Source organism: Mauremys reevesii, linkage group 10 (genome assembly GCF_016161935.1).
Source record: "Mauremys reevesii isolate NIE-2019 linkage group 10, ASM1616193v1, whole genome shotgun sequence".
Taxonomy (NCBI): Eukaryota; Metazoa; Chordata; order Testudines; family Geoemydidae; genus Mauremys; species Mauremys reevesii.
In genome coordinates, this window is record NC_052632.1 from 3,847,818 (window position 1) to 3,867,158 (window position 19,341).

The 19,341-nt window shown below is 45.8% G+C and overlaps 1 protein-coding gene across 4 annotated transcripts in view; it reads right to left on the minus strand.

Moving 5' to 3' along the window:
- Positions 1-19,341, minus strand: part of CORO2B (coronin 2B) — a 129,921-nt gene that overhangs the window by 46,247 nt on the left and 64,333 nt on the right. For all 4 annotated transcript variants that reach the window (XM_039492653.1, XM_039492651.1, XM_039492652.1 and 1 more), the window contains one exon: positions 15,332-15,532. In XM_039492653.1, the coding sequence (XP_039348587.1) occupies positions 15,332-15,532 (201 nt within the window). The remainder of the gene's footprint in view (positions 1-15,331; positions 15,533-19,341) is intronic.

Here is a 19,341-nt window from a genome sequence, read left to right on the forward strand (position 1 = left end):
TGAGTTGCTGCGTGAGCCATCTGTCCCTTCCGGACACCCGTTTCCTTGAACTCACTCTGGACTGGGAAGGATTAGCACCTGCATACACGTCTGGAAGGCAAACCCCATGAAATTCCCGGACATTACAGTCATTGCCCTTCAGGAGCCACACACATCCCAGTGCAGGGGATCTTAACTACACCCCAGTGTTTGGGCCCCCGAATAGAGGGGGTACCTGCTGGAGTAATGCAAGAATGACCCACAAGTGCACAGAAAGGTTTACTGAGACTTCAGCGAGGGGGGCAGGATAAGAAGCTGTCTGATTGCTCTAAGTCACATTTCATGCATGCAGCAAGAGGTCACTACACATTGAGCAGACTTCAAATGGAGCCAGAGCCAGAAAGAGCTAATTTTCCCACGAGATGGGAGCTTTTAGGGGTGTCAGATTCTGACCCCATCCTCAATTCAGCCCGAAAACCGAACTAGCCTAAACCTCATCCAGATTCCAAACAGCCTCCTTGGTCCATCTCATTCCTGCATCACTCACAGTGTCAATGTAAACGGATCGTTGTGCATCCTTTGCCAATCCATTGCACCCCTTACCCCCGGCCTCAGCCAAGCAGGGTTGGGCAGGTTTCAGCACACAGGGACTCAGACAGGAGACACACGGCTGCATGGAAGGGACTCCTGTCTGGGAGTGTGACAGCCGCTTCCACACTCTAGCGTGACCAGGGCCCAGTGGGCAGGGCTGGGAATGGTGCAGCCATGCCGGAGGGGCTGCCTGGGCTGGGCGCTGGCTCCTGTGAGCCATGGCCCAACATGCTGCTGCTTTCGCCGCTGCGGTTCCTGGCCCTGCTGGTCTCGCTCATTGTTGCTAGAGCCCTGCATCTCTGCAGATCTCCATTTTATATCTGCACCCACGGATCTAATTCTGTACCTGTGCAGGGCTCTAACTGTCAGCTCTTTGGGGCAGGGGCTGTCTTTCTGTTCTGTTTGTACAGCACCTAGCACACAGGGGTCCTGGGCAAGGACTACAGCTCCTAAGTGCTACAGTCATACAAATTAGTCCTAATTAGCTAATTCAATAGGAGCCAGTTCCAGAGCAAGGCATTTACCTCAATGGCTATGCTGTGAAAGAACAACCCACTTTGGATCCAGCTTCCACTCAAAGGAAATACTAGTGCAATGGGGGTTCCCATGAACCCTGGGGCTTCCCCTTCTTTGTTTGGGATGACAAGCGACTACAAGAGGCTGAAAAACCTGGAGGTCAAATGGGCACATAACACATTAGGCCAGAAAGAAGACACAAAGTGGCTGGAAGTGGAGTGTCTCACAGGCCACAGGAATTATAATTACTGCGGAGGAAGCACCGGTATCCAGGCAGGACTGAAGCCAGTTGCTGATAGTCTTGCAAGAAAGTCTTTTCTTGAGAGGGACCCAGGTAAGTTTTGCTGATTCACGAGGCTTGGTTCAGATAAGCGCTCAAACGGTCAGATGGCCACATGAGCTCAACTCCAAGACTCCCGAGGGTTTGACCATCACTACGGCTTTCCCACTTGGTGCCGTACCTAATCTTGTTTGGGCGTCTGTCCCTCCTAGTATGGGATGGCAGTCGAGGGAGGCACTTTCCATTACAGGTCCCATCTCCTTTCAGCCATCCCTCCTCCCCAGACCAGAGATGCCCCTCTTCCATCTTCCTGGACAATTGCCCCAACTCTCCTGGGACTGCATTAAAGACAGTTACAGTCAGCTGTGATTTCTGTCTCACTGCTGTTTTCTGATCTCCGGCTGGGTTTGCTGCAGATCTGTGCTCCCTCCTGCATCACACTGTAGCCAGCTGCTTCCTCTCCCAGCAGCTTGCCGCTGCTTCTGCCTACAGCGAGGCCCCACTACCTGGCCCAGCTGGATGCAGAGGCAAGAGCAGTGTCAGCGGGATCTTCTGTGTGACATTCTTATAAGCAGCGTCTTCATCTATCCTTTGTCAGGAGAAGGCGCAGTCCCAGGGCAAAGCTTCTTCCAGCGTCTTTGCACTCCCCTTCAGGAAGTCTCTGAACTGGAGATGAACCCAAGATTCAATTCAGGATTTTGCTACAGTCCAGTTGTGCTTTCAGCTCTCTCCTCTGCTTCCAGCATGCCTTGTTTTTAATTTGTGTGCCCTGAAATACAACCAGGAACATATCTGCATTTCTGCTCGGCCCTTGCCTTTACCAGGACATCAGAGGGAAGCCGTGCATTAGCCTCTCCAGCCTGCCGCCTCTGGGATGAGAGGCTTGCTGATGTGCTGGACAAGCATTTCTGCACCAAGCCAGCACGGACTGTTACTTTTCTGACCCGCAGCGTGGATTGCAGAAGAGAATTCCCCCTCCCTCCCCCCCCAGTTTTGTACTGCCCATCTGTTACAATCAACCAGCCAACAGAGCCCATCGTTCTTCTTGGTGCCTAAGTGTAAGACATCATCTGACGAGTTTGAACTTCCGTTTACATCAATCCCCTGCCAGTTTCTGGGGAGTGGCTCCTCCCGCCAGTCCACCCACTCAGTAATAGTGTACACAGCACAACTCAGATAGCCACACCCCCCGAGGCGCTGCAGGAACCCACTGGGCGGAAAACAAGACCCCAGCTTGCTGCTAATTGCTTGCACAGTTGATGCAGCTCAGCTCTAGCTAACAAAGTCTATGTTAGTGTCAGACAATTGCTTGAAGTTTAGCTTGCACTTTGTAACAGTCAGATAAAATTACAGGCCGCTTGCACTGCTTATTAAACATTTCTACTGTAACAGCGAATGCCACAAGCCCACCCCCAAGCTGGATTCTTGACAATCCCTGTCCCAATGAGCAGCATTGTTCAAGGGCTTGTCTACACTAGATTTGCCCCATAACCTTTCTTTCCTATTCCCAACATTTGCAACTCAATTGGAGGGAGCGCTAGAGCAGACTACCCACTGGCTGGTTAAAACATTGATGGGGCCTGTCTCTGCAAGAGCCCCTACCATTGCTGACGCTGGTGGGACTGCATCTGGGACAGCATCTGGGACAGCAAGGATGGAGTTTGTCCAGTGGAGACAGCCTGGCCTGTTTCCCCTGGCACGCCCACTGGGAATCTTCGCTTTTGTTGGTTTGAACAAGATTCTTGGATTTTAGTTTTGCCTTTATTAAAGATTTTTTTTCTTTTCATGCTCTCAATCCTTTGCCTGGAATTACTGGCAGATAAAGATTTTCCAATAGCATAAACTAAACGTCTTTTCTCCCTTAAAGAGCTCATGGAACAAAAATGCCACCCTATTACAGAGCTAGCAATATATCAGTCACACAGTTCTTCCACAAAGCCTTTTCTAAATCACTGCAAGAGTCCTACCCTCTCCGGGTCCGGGAGCTGCACCCCCTGAACGACATATCATCTGAACTCTTTAGCAGGGCTCAGACCGGCACGCACACTCCTGTGCCTGTCTACTTTTATATAAAGCACAACGGCAAAAGACCTAAGTACTGACGGAGCGTATTCTTTCCCAGCTGTGCTGAAACAAGCATCTATTGTTAGCTGCAGTAAGGCAGCGAAAAGATGAACCATTGAGACGATCATCAGGCCAGTCCCGTGAAATGTCATGCCCACAGCTACACCGCGTTGTTCTGCTTCAGCCTGGCGTAGCCAATTCATCCCCACCCATTGGAAATGCCATTCAGTGCCATGACACCGTCAGATTACTTGTGGTCATGACACCATGTGACTAACAGCCACAGGACTCTGGGGAAGAGCTGGTTTCTAACTCTTCGGAGTTTCACACAAAAAGCTTTTAGAAACAACTGTTCTCCGTGGGGAAGATACAGAGTGGCCCATTATGTCTGACTTCCATTCTCCCCGTCTGTCCTTCCAAGGACGTTAACACAGGGTACAGTCTCCTCTGTGTGCATGTGCAGTGCTCATTATTGGTAATAGGAGTTAAGTACGCACAGACAGAGAAGAATATAAACACCTCCCTATTTCAGTTAATAGCTGCAGGCAAGGTATTTTCCATTCTTCTGCTTCCACACAATGGGCTACTTTTTATAGGGAGCAGAATGGGGCAGGGCAAAGTATCAACTGCATTTCATTATTGTCTCCCTTGATTTGACATTTTTTATTCCTGGATATTCATGTGGGTCACAGCAGAAATCCATTGGATACAACATCAAAGTGCATCCAATCATTAATACACATTAACATTGGATTTGATGGTAGGAGAGATGCAAGACTTTGCATGTTGTAAACAGCTTAAGTTTTTAATGCTTTATTCTGCTTCTTGTTGCTCTCTTTGCCTGGGGGCACAGGAATCTAGTGGATTAGGCGTAAGAGTGGGAGACCAGAGACCTAGGTTCTAGCTCCATGCGTTATTCTGCAACGCTTCGGGCTTTTCTACAGCCGCAGCACAGCAGAGGCGCAGCCACTCTGTTACAGCTGGGCCATTGCAGCGCTCACCGAAGGTGCTACCTACACTGACAGGGAGCTTCTCCCACTGGCGTAGGTACTCCACCTCCCCGAGAGCGGTACCTATGTCGACGGGAGAAGCCCTCCTGTTGGCATAGTGCTGTCTACACCATAGGTCAATATAACTGTGTTGCTCAGAGGTGTGGATTTTCCACACCCCTGAGCGAAGTAGTTATACCGACATAAGTTTATAGTGTAGACCAGTGGTTCTCAAAGCTGGTTCGTTACTTGTTCAGGGAAAGCCCCGGCAGGCCAGGCCGTTTACCTGCTGCGTCCGCAGGTCTGGCCAATCGTGGCTTCCACTGGCCGCAGTTCGCTGTCCCAGGCCAATGGGGGCTGCAGGAAGCAGTGGCCAGTACGTCCCTTGGCCCGCGCTGCTTCCCGCCGCCCCCATTGGCCTGCAGCGGCAAATCGCAGCTGCTGGGAGCTGTGATTGGCCGAACCTGTGGACGTGGCAGGTAAACAAACCGGCCCAGCCCGCCAGGGGCTTTCCCTGAACAAGTGGTGGAGCGGCTTTGAGAACCACTGGTGTAGACCAAAGCTTAGTCACGAGGGCCAGGTTTTTGAAGGTGTTTAAACACCTAGCTCCCATATCAAATGGGATTTAGGTGCCTAAATACATTTAAAAATCTGGCCCTTAGACTTTCTCAGCCTCAGTTCTGAGTCAGCAAATACACATGGTGATACTTATTTCTCTTTGCTGTGTGGCTGACGTGATGTGTTTGTGAAGGACCATCTGTGTTTGCTCTGATCAGCCAGTTTTAGGGGTCAGAAAGCAGGACTGTCTGGCTAGCAGCCCATGTTCTGTCTGTATTAGGTGTCTCCGAGAATTGCCTATCACCATCTCTTGCTTTTCTGGGTATTAGTGACCTGAGCTTCCTGGAATATATTGTAAGGTTTGGTCGACTTTCACAGTCCTTGCAAGTTTAGATCAAACTAAAGTGCTTCAGAGTTTAAAAATCTAAATGGAACACAAACAACCTCCCCAAAAAATCCTGCTTTATATACATAAACATTCTTGTTCCTAACTTCAGAATGTGCACACCAATTTCCTGCCTTAGGTTTGAAGGAAATCTACAAAACCAGACAAGTTTGAGACAGATTAGTTCAGCTATTGAGGATTTATGGCTGCGCAAAAAACATTTTTCCTAACATATGCAGGAAAGTTGGGTTATTTCACAATGCATGTGTTACAGGAGTGCGCTGTGTCTTTATATGTAAATAGTTAATAAGACCAGGTTGTGTGGTGTGTTGTTGTAGCAGTGTCAGTCCCGGGATATTAGAGAGACAAGGTGGGGGAGGTAATATCTTTTATTGGACCAACATTACCTTGCCCACCTTGTCTCTCTAATAAGACGAGGTGACAGTAGATGGTGCTTGTGAAGGTGGAACGTAACGTGTTAAAGGACCAACAAAAAATGTGCTGTGCATTGCAAATGGCTTTCTCTGCACAGATCTTCCCATCCTGCCAGAAGGAAGACAGAACATTGCACTAGTTCTTCCTTGCGGCTGACACTTTGGTAAGAGGTGCACCACTGTAGCACTTGAGTGAAGCTGCTCCTACACTGACAAGAGCGCTTCTCCCATCTGCATAGTTAATCCACCCCAGCGAGAGGCAGTAGCTGTGTCGATGGGAAACGCTCTCCCGCCGACATAGCCGTGTCTACCCTGGGGGTTAGGTCGGTGTAACTACGCTGCTCAGGGCAGTGGATTTTTCACACTCCTGAGCAATGTAGTTATACCAACATAGGGCTGTAGTGTAGACCTGGCCTGAGTTCCTGCAGCAATGGCTGTGAGCAATATTCTGCTCCCTGGTGGGATGCAACTTCATGGGAACGTCTGAAGACTGGAGCTTCTACAGGGCCTCAAGGACAAACCGAGGTGGTTGCAAGACTGGACAGAGAAAGCAGGGCAATTAACTTGAGTGGCTGCCCTGAATGCAGCAACTGGGAAGGACTGAATCACAATGTGCTCCAAGTTTCAAACCTATCCCCCTCTGACTGGAGACTGAGCATGCCTCAGATTTGCTAAAATGATGAGATTGTAAGAGAGGGGCTAAAATGGAAGTTGCTATGTAGCCTGAACTCTAAAATGCACAGGTTTCCACCACCCTTTCCTAACCAAAGCAGGAACAGATGGAAACATTTCAGTGAAACATTACAAATCCTGCCACCACTTTTGATTCTGTCACAAGTCTTGGGACCTTTGGCTTTTCTCTTAGCACCCCAGCTTCTGGGGTCACAGGGTTTTATGAGAATCTCAGCTTTCATTTTAAAAACATTTTCCTAGCCCTCATGGTTGCAGAGAAAACTTGAGCCAAGTGCCCCTACAGGCTCAAAAAGCCAGAAGGTAAAAAAACCCCAATTTTATTATTCGTAAAGCCAATCCTGTGACTTTGGGGGCCTGTTTCTTGATTTGTGAGCAATACTAACTTAAGCACATACTTAACTGTAAATACTCAAGTCAATGGGAGTTAAGCATATGCTTCAGTGCTTTGCTGAAGTGGGACTTAAGTCATTTTTAAAAAATATTGGTAAAATGAACACTACTCGTTTAGCCCTAAAAAGCAATCTGCCAGAGAAAGCTCGAGACTTCCTGAAAGAGCTCAAGGAGTCAAGCCGAACCAGGTCACAGCCAACCCACTCATTCAGAATCTTTATTAGAAGTTGTCCATTACTGGCCCACTCTCAACCAGAATCTAAACATATCCCTTGAAACAGTTATTCCTTAGTGGATTGTGAAGAAGTCAGCTGCATTACTCATTATAGCAACAGCGCTTAATCCTGTTTAATATCCAACACATCCATATCTCACTTAACAAACATGCTACGGCACTGGGGAAAATAATGGTATTTTAGTTGCAAGAGTGCCAATCACAAAGTCTGACATGTAGCATAAAAAAGCTCCCCCCCCAAAAAAAAACAAAACAAAAAAACCTCCAACTCCGATGTTTCACTTTTGTGCAGATAGTAAAAATGGAACCCTTCACACAGCCTTCCTATAATTTGAACCATTTAATTTCCACCCCGTTACTTGTCCTACTTACTGGTAAGGTTGCAAATACTTTTTGTTTTTTTGGAAGAAGGAGAGATACAGCATGAAATAAAGACAAATCTCCTTAAGTTACTAGCAGTATTAAAGGTTAGGTTCTGTAAATAAGCTCCCCCCAAAAACACACAAACAGGGTTGACAGTCCAGCAGAGGGCAGTGGCACACAAATCCTATGTTACACAACACAGAGAAATAAGGTGAGCTCAAGAAAACGGGGGGGGGGAGGAGGAGGGAGTTGTTTGTGTGTTTTTAAAAAGAAAGATTTCCAGGATTTTATCATGCAATAAAAGGAGTAATTGACATTACTTTAATATGATTGCCACGTAATAAGAGAGAATTTATTTGAAAATGTTAAAGATGCATCTAAAACGTGTGATATCTTTTCAAATTAAATACAGTGTGTGTATATATATATATATACACACACACACACACAAACACACACAGAGAGAGAGAGAGAGAGAGATCAGCCAGTGTCTTGAATACGTCTAGGTGCAAATGAAATAACAGTGCATGCGTCTTCACGGCACAGAGGAAATAGGTCCATTATATTAACAAGACTGTGGTCCAAACTGCAATTTATTGCAAAGACTGTGCCTGGAAGTGAAAATGATCCAAAGTGCATTTCTAGACATTGCTTTTAGATAGCAAACGACTGGCTCATTTTCCTGAATTGTTTTCATGTGGAGAGTTCCCCACCCAATTCCTCTGGACTGCAGTCATGGCTACAATAAGCTTTGTCTGCCCGTGTTTATTCTGCTCCTGCTAACAGAGACAGCAATAGGGCTATTGCTGAGTCAGGGCACACAGACGTTCTCCGTATCTCTCCTCTTTAATGGAAGTAATTTGTCTGGACGGTATTCTTGTGTCAGTGCCTGGACGATAATGTGGATGATTGGGCAGCCTTTCTGCTTAGTTTTTCTTTTCCTTTTAGCTCCAGCACCAGAGATCATGGGCGCTCCCATGCCCACTCTGGAAAAAAAAAAAAGGCAGCACAAGTTTTACAGTGGTGGGACAGCCCGGTTCTGTAGGGTCAACACTGCAATCCTCATCAGTTTGATGATGCAGCAATGTGGAGAGGTGTGAGGATGCAAAACGGGATGTAGGAGCCGGGGCGGTTGGGTTTAAGAGACAGATGGAAGGACATGGCAACATGAGGAGAAGATAGATCACAGGAAGGAGATATCTACTGAAAGAAAATGTAATCCTGTGTTATTGCTTTCCAATGTAAACAGCCCTCTAGAAGCAGCTAAACATTCACATTCTTGCATCCGACGAAGTGAGTATTCACCCACGAAAGCTCATGCTGCAAAACGTCTGTTAGTCTATAAGGTGCCACAGGATTCTTTGCTGCTTTTACAGATCCAGACTAACACGGCTACCCCTCTGATAATTCACATTCTTATGACACAAACACTCAAGAGTGCAAATAGATTTGTCTAGTCTACATGAAAAATTATGTAAATGTATTTATTAAGTCCTCCAAGGTCTTAGCCTGACCGTCTACAGTTAAACTATTAGGCTACCTCTCCCCCGCTCTTAGTTATGTCCTGTCAGAAGATCCAAGAGTTTTTATTTTAGGCAGCAGCAAATTTTGAACTTGGTCACTACGAAGGTTGCAAACATCTGACAAGGAAGTCTGGATCTCTTTACAAGCTTAGTTTCTTTTGGTTTCCATTTGTTAGATGAGTTTGATCAGGGCTTTTGAGATGGAAGTCACAGGAACCGAGTGGAGAGACCGATGGGGGAGACCCCAAGGATGGGTTTCTGAAAAGGAAAGAGTGATTCCTTCTGAGGAGGGGCAAAGGGGCCATGGAGACCCACTGATGATTACCAAGAAGAGGATGGAGGGCAATAGAATGGGATGCTGCAGCTACAGAAGGGATCTGGGGCCACGTATTTTGTGCTAAGTAAGAAGTTGAGGTGCAGTTTTTGACTGAACACGCAGCATTTAATCCCAATTTGGATGGGCACCGAAGAGCGCCATCCTACCCACCAAGACAGAAGAGCAATTCTGGCCAACTATGATAGTACTCGGGTGGTCAGGGTAATTTTAGCTGGATAGTAGGGAAACCCTGGATAGGGCATGAGTAGTGCCTTCCATTTCTGGTTCTGTGTGAGGCTGGGAGAAGCCAAGGCTCCTGCACTGCTACGTAACACAATCTGTAGCAAAGACAAGACTGGTCCAAAAATGGTGTTTCATGAAACAAAATTTAAATGACAAATTCCTTTTTGGCCACCCTGCCAAAATACCATCAGACATTTTTCATCAAAACAAAACATTCAATTTGAATCTGAGCAGTTTTTTTTGTTTGTTTTCAGGGTTTCGGTTTTGATTTTCCTTTGTCTTGACTTCTTTGGTGCATTTGGCCACATCCTCTTCAGGGAGTTGGCAAGTCTTTTGCAGATATTCTACACGGGACCTCTTCTGTGCTTCAAGTTGGTTTGGTGAGTACGAAGCAGGTGGGCTTGACTCATGCTTAGAACATGAAGGCAGGTTTTATAGCAAGTTACTGTGATTTCTGGTATGCAATAATGGGAACATATGGCCCAAAGTATGCAAATGTACTGTAGCTTTAAAAACATTTTCTAATGCAGAACAGTGCACAAGAACGAAAAGAAAAAGAAAGTTAGGAGCAAATTAAATCCTGGAGTAGATCTGCCGTATCTAGGTTACCTTGATTATGTTTCACTAAATATGGATGAACATTAATTAGCAGGCTGCTTATATCCAGAAAAAAATTGGTTTCCTCTTAATGAACTAATCGGATTCTATTTTTAAAAATGATGAAATTATAACACTGCAACAAGGAGTCCATATGCAGTTTTCAACATTTCACCAAGCTCTATTCTGATAAGAATGAATGAAATGATTGTCTTGATATTTAATATTCATGAGGACTTCTAAATCTTTGGTGATGATTCCTCCAGGTATTGACTGCAACTAATTTAGTGTACTGTCTGTTCCTAATCCATTGATCCCATGTTGGATTTACCAGAAATAAGAAGTGATGTGTTAGCCACAAAGGGTTAACAGCTGCTCAACATTATTGGAGTATGGTTGGCATATTCATAATTATAGGCTAAAAAGATTCAGTAGCTGAAACACTGAATAGAACAGGAAAAATACATTAGTCTCCATCTCTGGCCTAACACTGCTTTAGCTACAGCTACTTGTTTTTAGAATATTAATAAGATTCAAGCTGTGCACTGTAATTAAAATGATGATTACAGTTCCCTCCATCTGCAATTGATTCTACGCAAGAAATTAAAGACAAATTCACAAGAGACCTGGAAAGTTTACTGGAGAAAATATTTTTTTTAAAAAACAGACTGATAGGCTTAGGGAAGTAGTGATGCAAGAATTCAGATGTGATCTGTTCTTACAGCCAGCCGCAATATTCAGGTACCACTACCTCCCAACGGCTGGCTGGCCGGGAAGCTTTCTATCCTTGTACAATATACCCAGCTGAGTGTTATGTTCATTATGCCAAAAGCCAGAAACCTTCACCCAGTTTATTTAATCAAATCATGCCCAAGTACTTGGGACAAACTGAAAGTTGGGGTAAAATGATGTGAATTGAGTTAATCCAAGACTGAAAGTAGCTCTTAGCATCAAGCTAAAGAGGTGTTCAATCAACGTTCATGATCCTGAGCTGCTCTCATTTACAAGGACAAGTAGATTTTGGAACCTGTCCACCCTGAAGCTTATTGATCATGCAGCAAGAATCCTGTAGGGTTTCCGTATAATGAATCTTCTGACTTTGTAGGAACTGCAGGCATTAAAAGCATACATTAAGTATAGATATCTCCCCCCCATACCTCCCTTCTTTTGCATTTCAGTTCAAATCTGTCACAAGTCTGTTTACTGATATTAAAGGCAAAACCCTGCCTCTCCAGTAGAAGTTGCACTAGGTGTTGTGGATAGGAAAGCAGAACCGGGGACTGGCAGCGTGTTTGTCACAAGAGCAGTCCTAATGATGCAAGACAGGATGCCTCAGAGCACTGCAGAGTAGGCAAGTCACACCGGACAGCAACATGCCCATCCTCACTCCTTAATAAAGAGTAACACATCCCTGCTCAGTATATGCTGGAGCTGAAAGCACGCAAGGTAGCATCTTGCTGGGCACCTACCATTCCTCCACCTGGAGTACCATGTCCCCAGGGGCTGAGACACAATGGTAAAAATAACAAGGAGTCCAGTGGTACCTTAAAGACGAACAAATTTATTTGGGCATAAGCTTTCATGGGTAAAAACCCACTTCTTCAGACCCACGAAAGCTCATGCCCAAATAAGTCTGTTAGTCTTTAAGGTACCACCGGCCTCCTTGTTGTTTTTGTGGATACAGACTAACATGGCTCCCTCCGGATACTGGTAAAAATGTTACCAAGTCTCCTTCACCCTGGGCACTTGATTTAGTCCGGTGCATATTAGGTCAAGGTTGAGCTACTGTTCTGATGGAAGCAAAGCAAACAAGATTAAAGTGTAAGATTTATTAAGTCTCTTCACGGTAATTGAAAGTTGGGCTGTTCATGTCACTAGCAAACTACTACCTGTCAATGCTGCACATGCAGAAGTGTAAGAAACTGCATTCCAACCAAAAGGTAATATTTAGTGAGTTTAGCTGCGAAGTTGCAGCCATACAATAAATTCTTCCAAGAGGCACAGCAAAGGCTGAGAGCAGTGAGTCAGCCACAGCAATGGCTGTTCAACCAGGAATGACCACTGGTGACAGATATTACTTTTTACACAACGTAGTATATTCCCATCCGTTCATTTCTGAAGAATCTGCTGAATGGCCAGGAGTTTAAAATTGCATGAAGTAGTTTATTTTCAAACTTATGTGAACAGCTGAAGCAAGTCTCGGGGGGAAGATAAAGTGCAAGGTTATCTGCAGAAAAAAGGTGACTACTCCAATAGGTTAATTATTTATTAAATGTAGGTGCCATTCTTCACACATATAAAAGTGCTTTTACATAGATAACGGCCAGCTATACACCACATAGCAATAAAATTAAGGGGAAAACAAAAGCATGGATTGGATTTGCTTTTAAGCAAGCCATAGCTTGCCAGTCATTAGCTTACAACGTATAATGGGTAGATCGGTACCAAAAGAGGCCATGTTGTACATCAGATCACTATAAGCTGAACATTCAAACACTGTGCACTATAAATACTCCTGCAGGTTGATTGCTCATAAGGTTCTAAGGGTAGGTGATAAAAACTTAAAATAAATCTTCAATTTAAGTGGGAGCTGTCAGAGCACAAAATAAAGGCTTAACCAGTGTGATGTGAAAGTGACAAGCAGAACGTGGAGCAGATTGGAGAAGGCGAGTAGAAGCTATCGGGAGGATGACAAACAGAGTGTTATAAAGTCACAGTAATCTCTCCTCCAGACTATGCTGTGAAGATTTGGCAGCAGGAATAATGAAGCTAAGTAGTTAAGTCATCAAGACCTTGTGACAGACCTAGGGAGAGTTGAAAGGAACACTCACAACTGTAACCAAAGTTTCCACTACAGAGACTCTGGGTCAATTTTTCCTCTCCATTAAATCTATTAGAAGGATTCAACCCTATCTGAATAGGAGCTGAGTCCATGAGGAGTTGGGATCCTTCCGACTGAGAAAGGGAGCCTCAGTTTTGTCCATGGAAGAGACAGACGAGACTGATGTCCAACCGATTGCCCAGCTGTGACTGATTCAGGGCACCAGTTTAAAAGGGCGAATTAAATTTTCAGAACTGTCATTTACAGAAACCCACGGAAAAGGCTTGATTGTCTGATTTCATAGAGAAGAGGAAAAGGAGTAAAGATATAGTGTAGCTCTTAAATTTTATATCAGTTTTATTGCTCTCTAAACTCAAAGAGCACATCCAAAGAAACCTAATGAGTTTAGAAGAACGCCAGAGGCTACCTAACAAGGTACTGCCCTGTGGCAGTACTTCCTAGTGTGCCTGACACGGCCCATGGAGCCTTGTGAACTGGGCACTGTAGCTGCAAGGCACATGGGGTTAAGGGAATGCGGGTGAGAAAAAGGAGCAGCTGGGTTGCCAGATGTTCGACCAGGTGTTCGACCAGAACGCCCAGTTGAAAAGGGACCTTGGCGGCTCTGGTCACCACCGCTGACCAGGCTGATAAAAGTTCAGTTGGCGTGGGGCTGGCAGGCTCCCTACCTGGCTCTGTGCGGTTCCCCGGAAGCAACGACATGTCCCTTGGGGCCTAGGTGGAGGGACGGCCACGGGGGCTCTCTGCGCTGTCCCCACCCTGCCCCAAGTGCCGGCTCCGCAGCTCCCATTGGCCGGGAACCGTGGCCAATGGGAGCTGCAGGGGCGGCGCCTGTGCGTAGAGGCAGCATACAGAGCAGCCTGGCCCCGCCTCCGCCTAGGAGCCGAGGGACATGTCGCGACTTCCGGGGAGCCCTCTGAGGTAAGCACCACCTGGAGCCTGCACCCCGCACCTCCTCCCACATTGCAACACCCTGCACCAGCCCTGAGCCCCCTCCCACACCTAAACTCCCTCTCAGAACCTGAACCCCCACCTGCACCTCAATCTCCTGTCCCAGCTCAGAACCCCCTCCCACACTCTGAACCTCTCAGCCCCAGCCTGGAGCACCCCCTTGCACCCCAAACCCATCATTCCTGGCTCCACCCCAGAGCTCACACCCCCAGCCGGAGCCCTCACCTCTCTCCGCACCTCAACTCCCTGCCCCAGCCTGGATCCCCCTTCCACACCCTGAACCCCTCATTTCTGACCCCACCCTAAAGCCCACACCTCCAGCCCAGAGCCCACACCCCTCCCATACCACAACCCCCTGCCTCACTACGGAGCCCCCCCAACACTCCGAACCCATCAGCCCGGAGCCCCCTCTTGTGCCCCAAACCCCTCATCCCCAGCCGAGAGCCTATACTCCTTCCCACACCCCAACCCCCTGCCTCAGCCCAGAGCCCCCTCCCACGCTCTGAACCCCTGGGCCCCAGCCACCAGCCCAGAGCCCCCCTGCACTCCCTATCCCCAGCCCCACCCCAGAGCCTACATCCCCAGCTGATGCCCTCAACACCTACCACACCCCAACCCCCTGCCCCAGCCCAGTGAATATGAGCGAGTGAGTGAGGGTGGGGGAGAGCGAGCAACAGAGGAAGGGGGGGATGGTATGAGCATGGGCGGAGCCTCAGGGAAGAGGCGGGGCAGGGGGCGGGGCAACAGTGTTCAGTTTTGTGCAATTAGAAAGATCTGGTCAAAGTGACAACAGTCAACAGTGTACCTGTGACATGACAGGGGTCAGTAGCCACCAGCTCCAGTGGCTAATGTTACATCCACCACTCCACATTACCAGGCACAACACAGCTGAGAGATTTCGGAAAGACACGTTTCCTGGCGTGGCTCCTATGTAGCGGCATTAGCAGCAGCTCCATCGGAAAAGTGCTAGGCTTTAGGGCCAAATCCATTGGGTTGTTGCTGAGGCAATCTCCTGTCTACTTCAGTGGATCATTTGCCCGTTATTAGTAAGGACTAAGTAATGCTTGATGAAGACCTCAGCATTGCGATCTTAATGCAGATATGGACTAAAAGATACAAAGGGCCATTATAGTGAAGACCTGTTTGCATACAAATGTTTTATTTATTCCTAAATGATATGGAAGAAAAATACAATTCATTAAACCGGCTTTAAAGTCTCACTTCCCTAAACAAGAAAGCCACAATTAAAAAGAAAAAAATACCAGAGATTTCAGCCTGTCACAATGGTATTAAAGAGATTCCTGGGACAGAACGTGTGTTTTAACAGCTGTGTTTTAAGATTACCACTGAACTTCAATCAGGTTTGTTAAGGAAGAATTACTTACTTGTTCCAGTGGAATGACAAGAAAGGACCCTCCGCCAGCACTCTCCGTTACTATGGCGAGGAACTTGGCATTAACAGCACAGAAGTGGTTGTCATGAACATTCTTGGTAATTGGAATCCCATCAAAGCAGTGCTCTCGGTTCGCCACTTTCCCATAGACATTTCGAAACTTTGAACTGCGATACTGCGGACGCCATGACATCTGTGGAGCAAATGTACGAAGATTTTTACAACAGTCCAGTCTTCATATGGAAAGAGAAACAAATGCCACAAATGACTTCTACACTTAACCTGCATGGTCACAGGAAAAAAAACATTGAGTAGTTTAAGTCCTCCCTCCTTGTCATTAGGAGATAATGTGGTTTAAGCCAGACCCTGGTTACAAATCACCAACCACTCTGGACAGGTTCAGATCCTTTGGTGAACTTTGCAGTTCAGATGTATCTCTACATGAAGGGCAAAAATTTAAATCCAGAGTTGTAGTTGGGAAATTTCTCTCTCTTTCTACAGAGATCTAGGAAAAGAACTTGCAAGGGTTGTTGGGAAATTGTTCCAAAGATTTATTTTAAAACAAAGGAAGCAAAGCTTGGAACATTTGGATTATCATCTGAAAATTAAAAGAAAGCTGAGTAGCTAACCAGCAGGCGATCCATACTTTGTGTTAACGAGCTGTCTCATTTGCCTACTTTTTGCAAATGTACAGAGAACTACTCCCAAGCTAACAATGCTAAAAAAAAGCCGAGAGCTGCAATTAATCAAAGCCTGAATACAAATACAATAGTTTTGCATAGTATCTCTCCTCAAAGTACTCAGTGAAACGACGAACAGCCATCTTTCTACTTTCAAAATACATATTCCTTGTACAAAAGTGAACACGCCTGGAAGTCAGTGGACATTTGGTATACCAAAGAACTGAAAGATAGGGATCTATGACATAGACTTAAAAATTCCAGGGTCTTGACATCTACCCTGTCTAGGATAAAAAAGAGTTGAAGGCAGTTTCCAGGCAACCCCCACCTGTCCTTGGCTCTTCCTGTTAATTTTAAAACTAGTCTTTTTTTCTCATTTTTCCCATTTGCGTGAAGGACCTACAACTAACAATGCAGGGGAAGCCATTAAACTGACTATATTCAAGGTGCTGTTAAGTGTATGAAGTCCACAAACTGGAAAAAAAGTCAATTTCTGTCTAGTCCCATGTATTACTTCCAAAAGTAGATTTTTAAAAAGTCACTTTTCAAGCTACATGCTTAACTGGAATGTATAGTATGCTACTGTACATACATGCAACACAACCCCGTTAGCATTGCTGGAACATTTACCTCAATCATCCCCCCAGATGCTATAACTGTGTGCACCAGAGAAGATTCCAGAGACCTATTTGCATAGTTTCCCAAAAAGAGTGCATACAATCATGCTGAACGTGTTCAGATGCAAACCAGTGTCACTGTGCACTCATTTTTGCTTGTTCCTACTGTTGTTTAGAATTTGTGATATGCACAAAAAGAAGAAAAATAAAATATGGTCCGACCTGTGCAAGCATTGCTACATTAGTAGGGTTTGTGTGCGTGGTTATTTTCCTAAGTTGATTAAAGAAAAAGTCCTTATGGGAGCACAAGTGCTGGTACCACAATAAAGCCTTATACTATAAGGAGTTAAGGCATTTTAAACACTGAGAAAAGCATGAGCACTTCCCACTGTAAGTGCTTGAAGCACTTAAACCTCTATCACACACTGACAATTTCACACTTAGGGACTCAAAGCAGTTTATATTCTCCAGGACAGACTAGCATCTACTGACAAACGAATTTAAGTGAGCACTTAAACAGAGAGACACGTGCAATTGGAGTCTTTCGTTTGGCAAAGCGAGGCTGTTTTTAAGATGGGCCCTTCCACACACTTCCTACCTTGGCATAACTCACATGAATGGTCTGTTCCGTAGCATTAGCTACATATCTATAGCATTCGCTGCCAAGCAAACACTATAATTACTAGAAGTGTATAATACCAGCCCACACTACTCTGTTCTTAGCCAAAGAGAACCAAGCCAGATTCTGTAGGAGACTCATCCAATCACAGCACCAAAATTATAGGTGCTTTATTCACCTTTCGGTAATTGATAGTGTACAGTTAGTGTGAGATTTTGCTTTCCTTCATCCTGGTTTTTCCACAGAAAATAAGAAGTCTCTGCTTTTCTTCTGGTCAACATAAGAACAGCCATACTGGGTCAGACCAAAGGTCCATCTAGCCCAGTATCCTGTCTTCTGACAGTGGCCAATGCCAGGTGCCCCAGAGGGAACGAACAGAACAGGGAATCATCAAGTGATCCATCCCCTGTCGCCCATTCCCAGCTTCTGGCAAACAGAGGCTAGGGACACCATCCCTGCCCATCCTGGCTAATTGCCATTGTTGGACCTATCCTCCATGAACTTATCTAATTCTTTTTTGAACCTTGTTATAGTGTAGTGTGTATTTTGTATGTAAGCTGTTTAGAGGTGTCTTTTATAATTGGGACTCAAAAAAAAAAAAAAGAAGAGTGAGATTAACGTTCTTGTTTTCAGGATTTCAGCATCGTTAGATTTCTGGTTTCATGTCCCTGTTATTTTTCCCCCCACAGAAAGGTAGCCAAGCCTCTGTTCTGGTCCAACCATAATGAGAGGAAGCCATAAGCCCGAGTGTATATTTCACTGGAGAGTTCAAGCATTCCTCTCCTTCATCCTCAGTAAGTATTTCCTGTAAACAATGTCAAGTAGCTCCACCGCTTCTGTGCTGCACAGAGCCAGGAAGTGAAATATCTGGAAATTGCTTCACACTGTTTTGTTGAGAAGAACTGCACTGTGTGGTACAATGATCACTGCTACTATCAACTCCCTGACACAGGGGATTCTCCTGACTGAACTTTTTTCTGGATGAATGTTTGTTTTGGGGGCAGAGGAGAAACAGTGGTGCCTTAAACAGCTAATCTTTTCACGTGGGAGACTCGACTAAGTCTCACACGTCAAGCCAACATCGCCGGGGAGAATTGTGGGGGTGAAGCTTTCTGGGAGGAAGGAAGTGCATCCCAAATAGACCTCCAGGATTTAAAGGCCATCAGCCCACTCAGCTGCAGAGCCCATTCTGATGCGGACTGAGTTTCAGAACAGGAAGAGATATGTTAGAAATGGGTGACAGTCAGAATGCTTGGGGAGGGAGGCTCCCAGATGAGTTAGGACAGACCAAGACAAGGGGAAAAACCCACTTAAAGGTGTTTGCAGTCCCCCCCAAAATTGCTAGGATCAGAAGGTTTATAAAATTAGAGGGGTTTTTTAATGCTAGGGAAAAATACACTACGAGTTACATTTGCATAGCATTTTCGCTCCTATCAACACGAGCAATGTCAAGAACCACTGATGACATGATTTCTAGCTCTCTCCTCCCTCTCAAGTTTTGTCCTCCCCTTTCCAGTTGTTAAAACCAAGTATGCTGGCCTGGTGCAGGATACCCATAGATTTCCTAAAGGAGAGGAGAGCAATAGTTCTGTGCTTTAGCCCAAATTCCCATGCCAGCGTGTTCTCCAAGTTCTCAGGCAGGGATACTTGGGCAGACGTGAAGGCAGTTATGGGGTGAAATCCTGGCCCCACTGAAATCAAAAGTAAAACTCCCACTGACTTCAAGAAGGCCAGGATTTCAACCCTGGTGTTCCATAATATCAGTGTAGATGCAGGACTGGAAACCTAGAGTTCTGGGATCTATTTCTGACTCTGCCCCTGCTGGATGACCTTGCGCAAGTCACTTCATCTCCCTGGGCCTCAGGTTTTCTCCCCTTTGTACATAGCAGTTAGTCATAGGACTGTGTTTGTAAATCACATAGCACAATAGGGTCCTGGGGCTGCTAGGTGCTACAGGAACAACAAAATAATAGCAGCTAAAAGTGTACTAGAAGCAAGAGAAACTAGCCAATATGCCCATAACAGCAATACCATTTTGAAACACAGTTTTTCAGCAGTATATGTGGCAGCTGCCTGTGGACTCCTT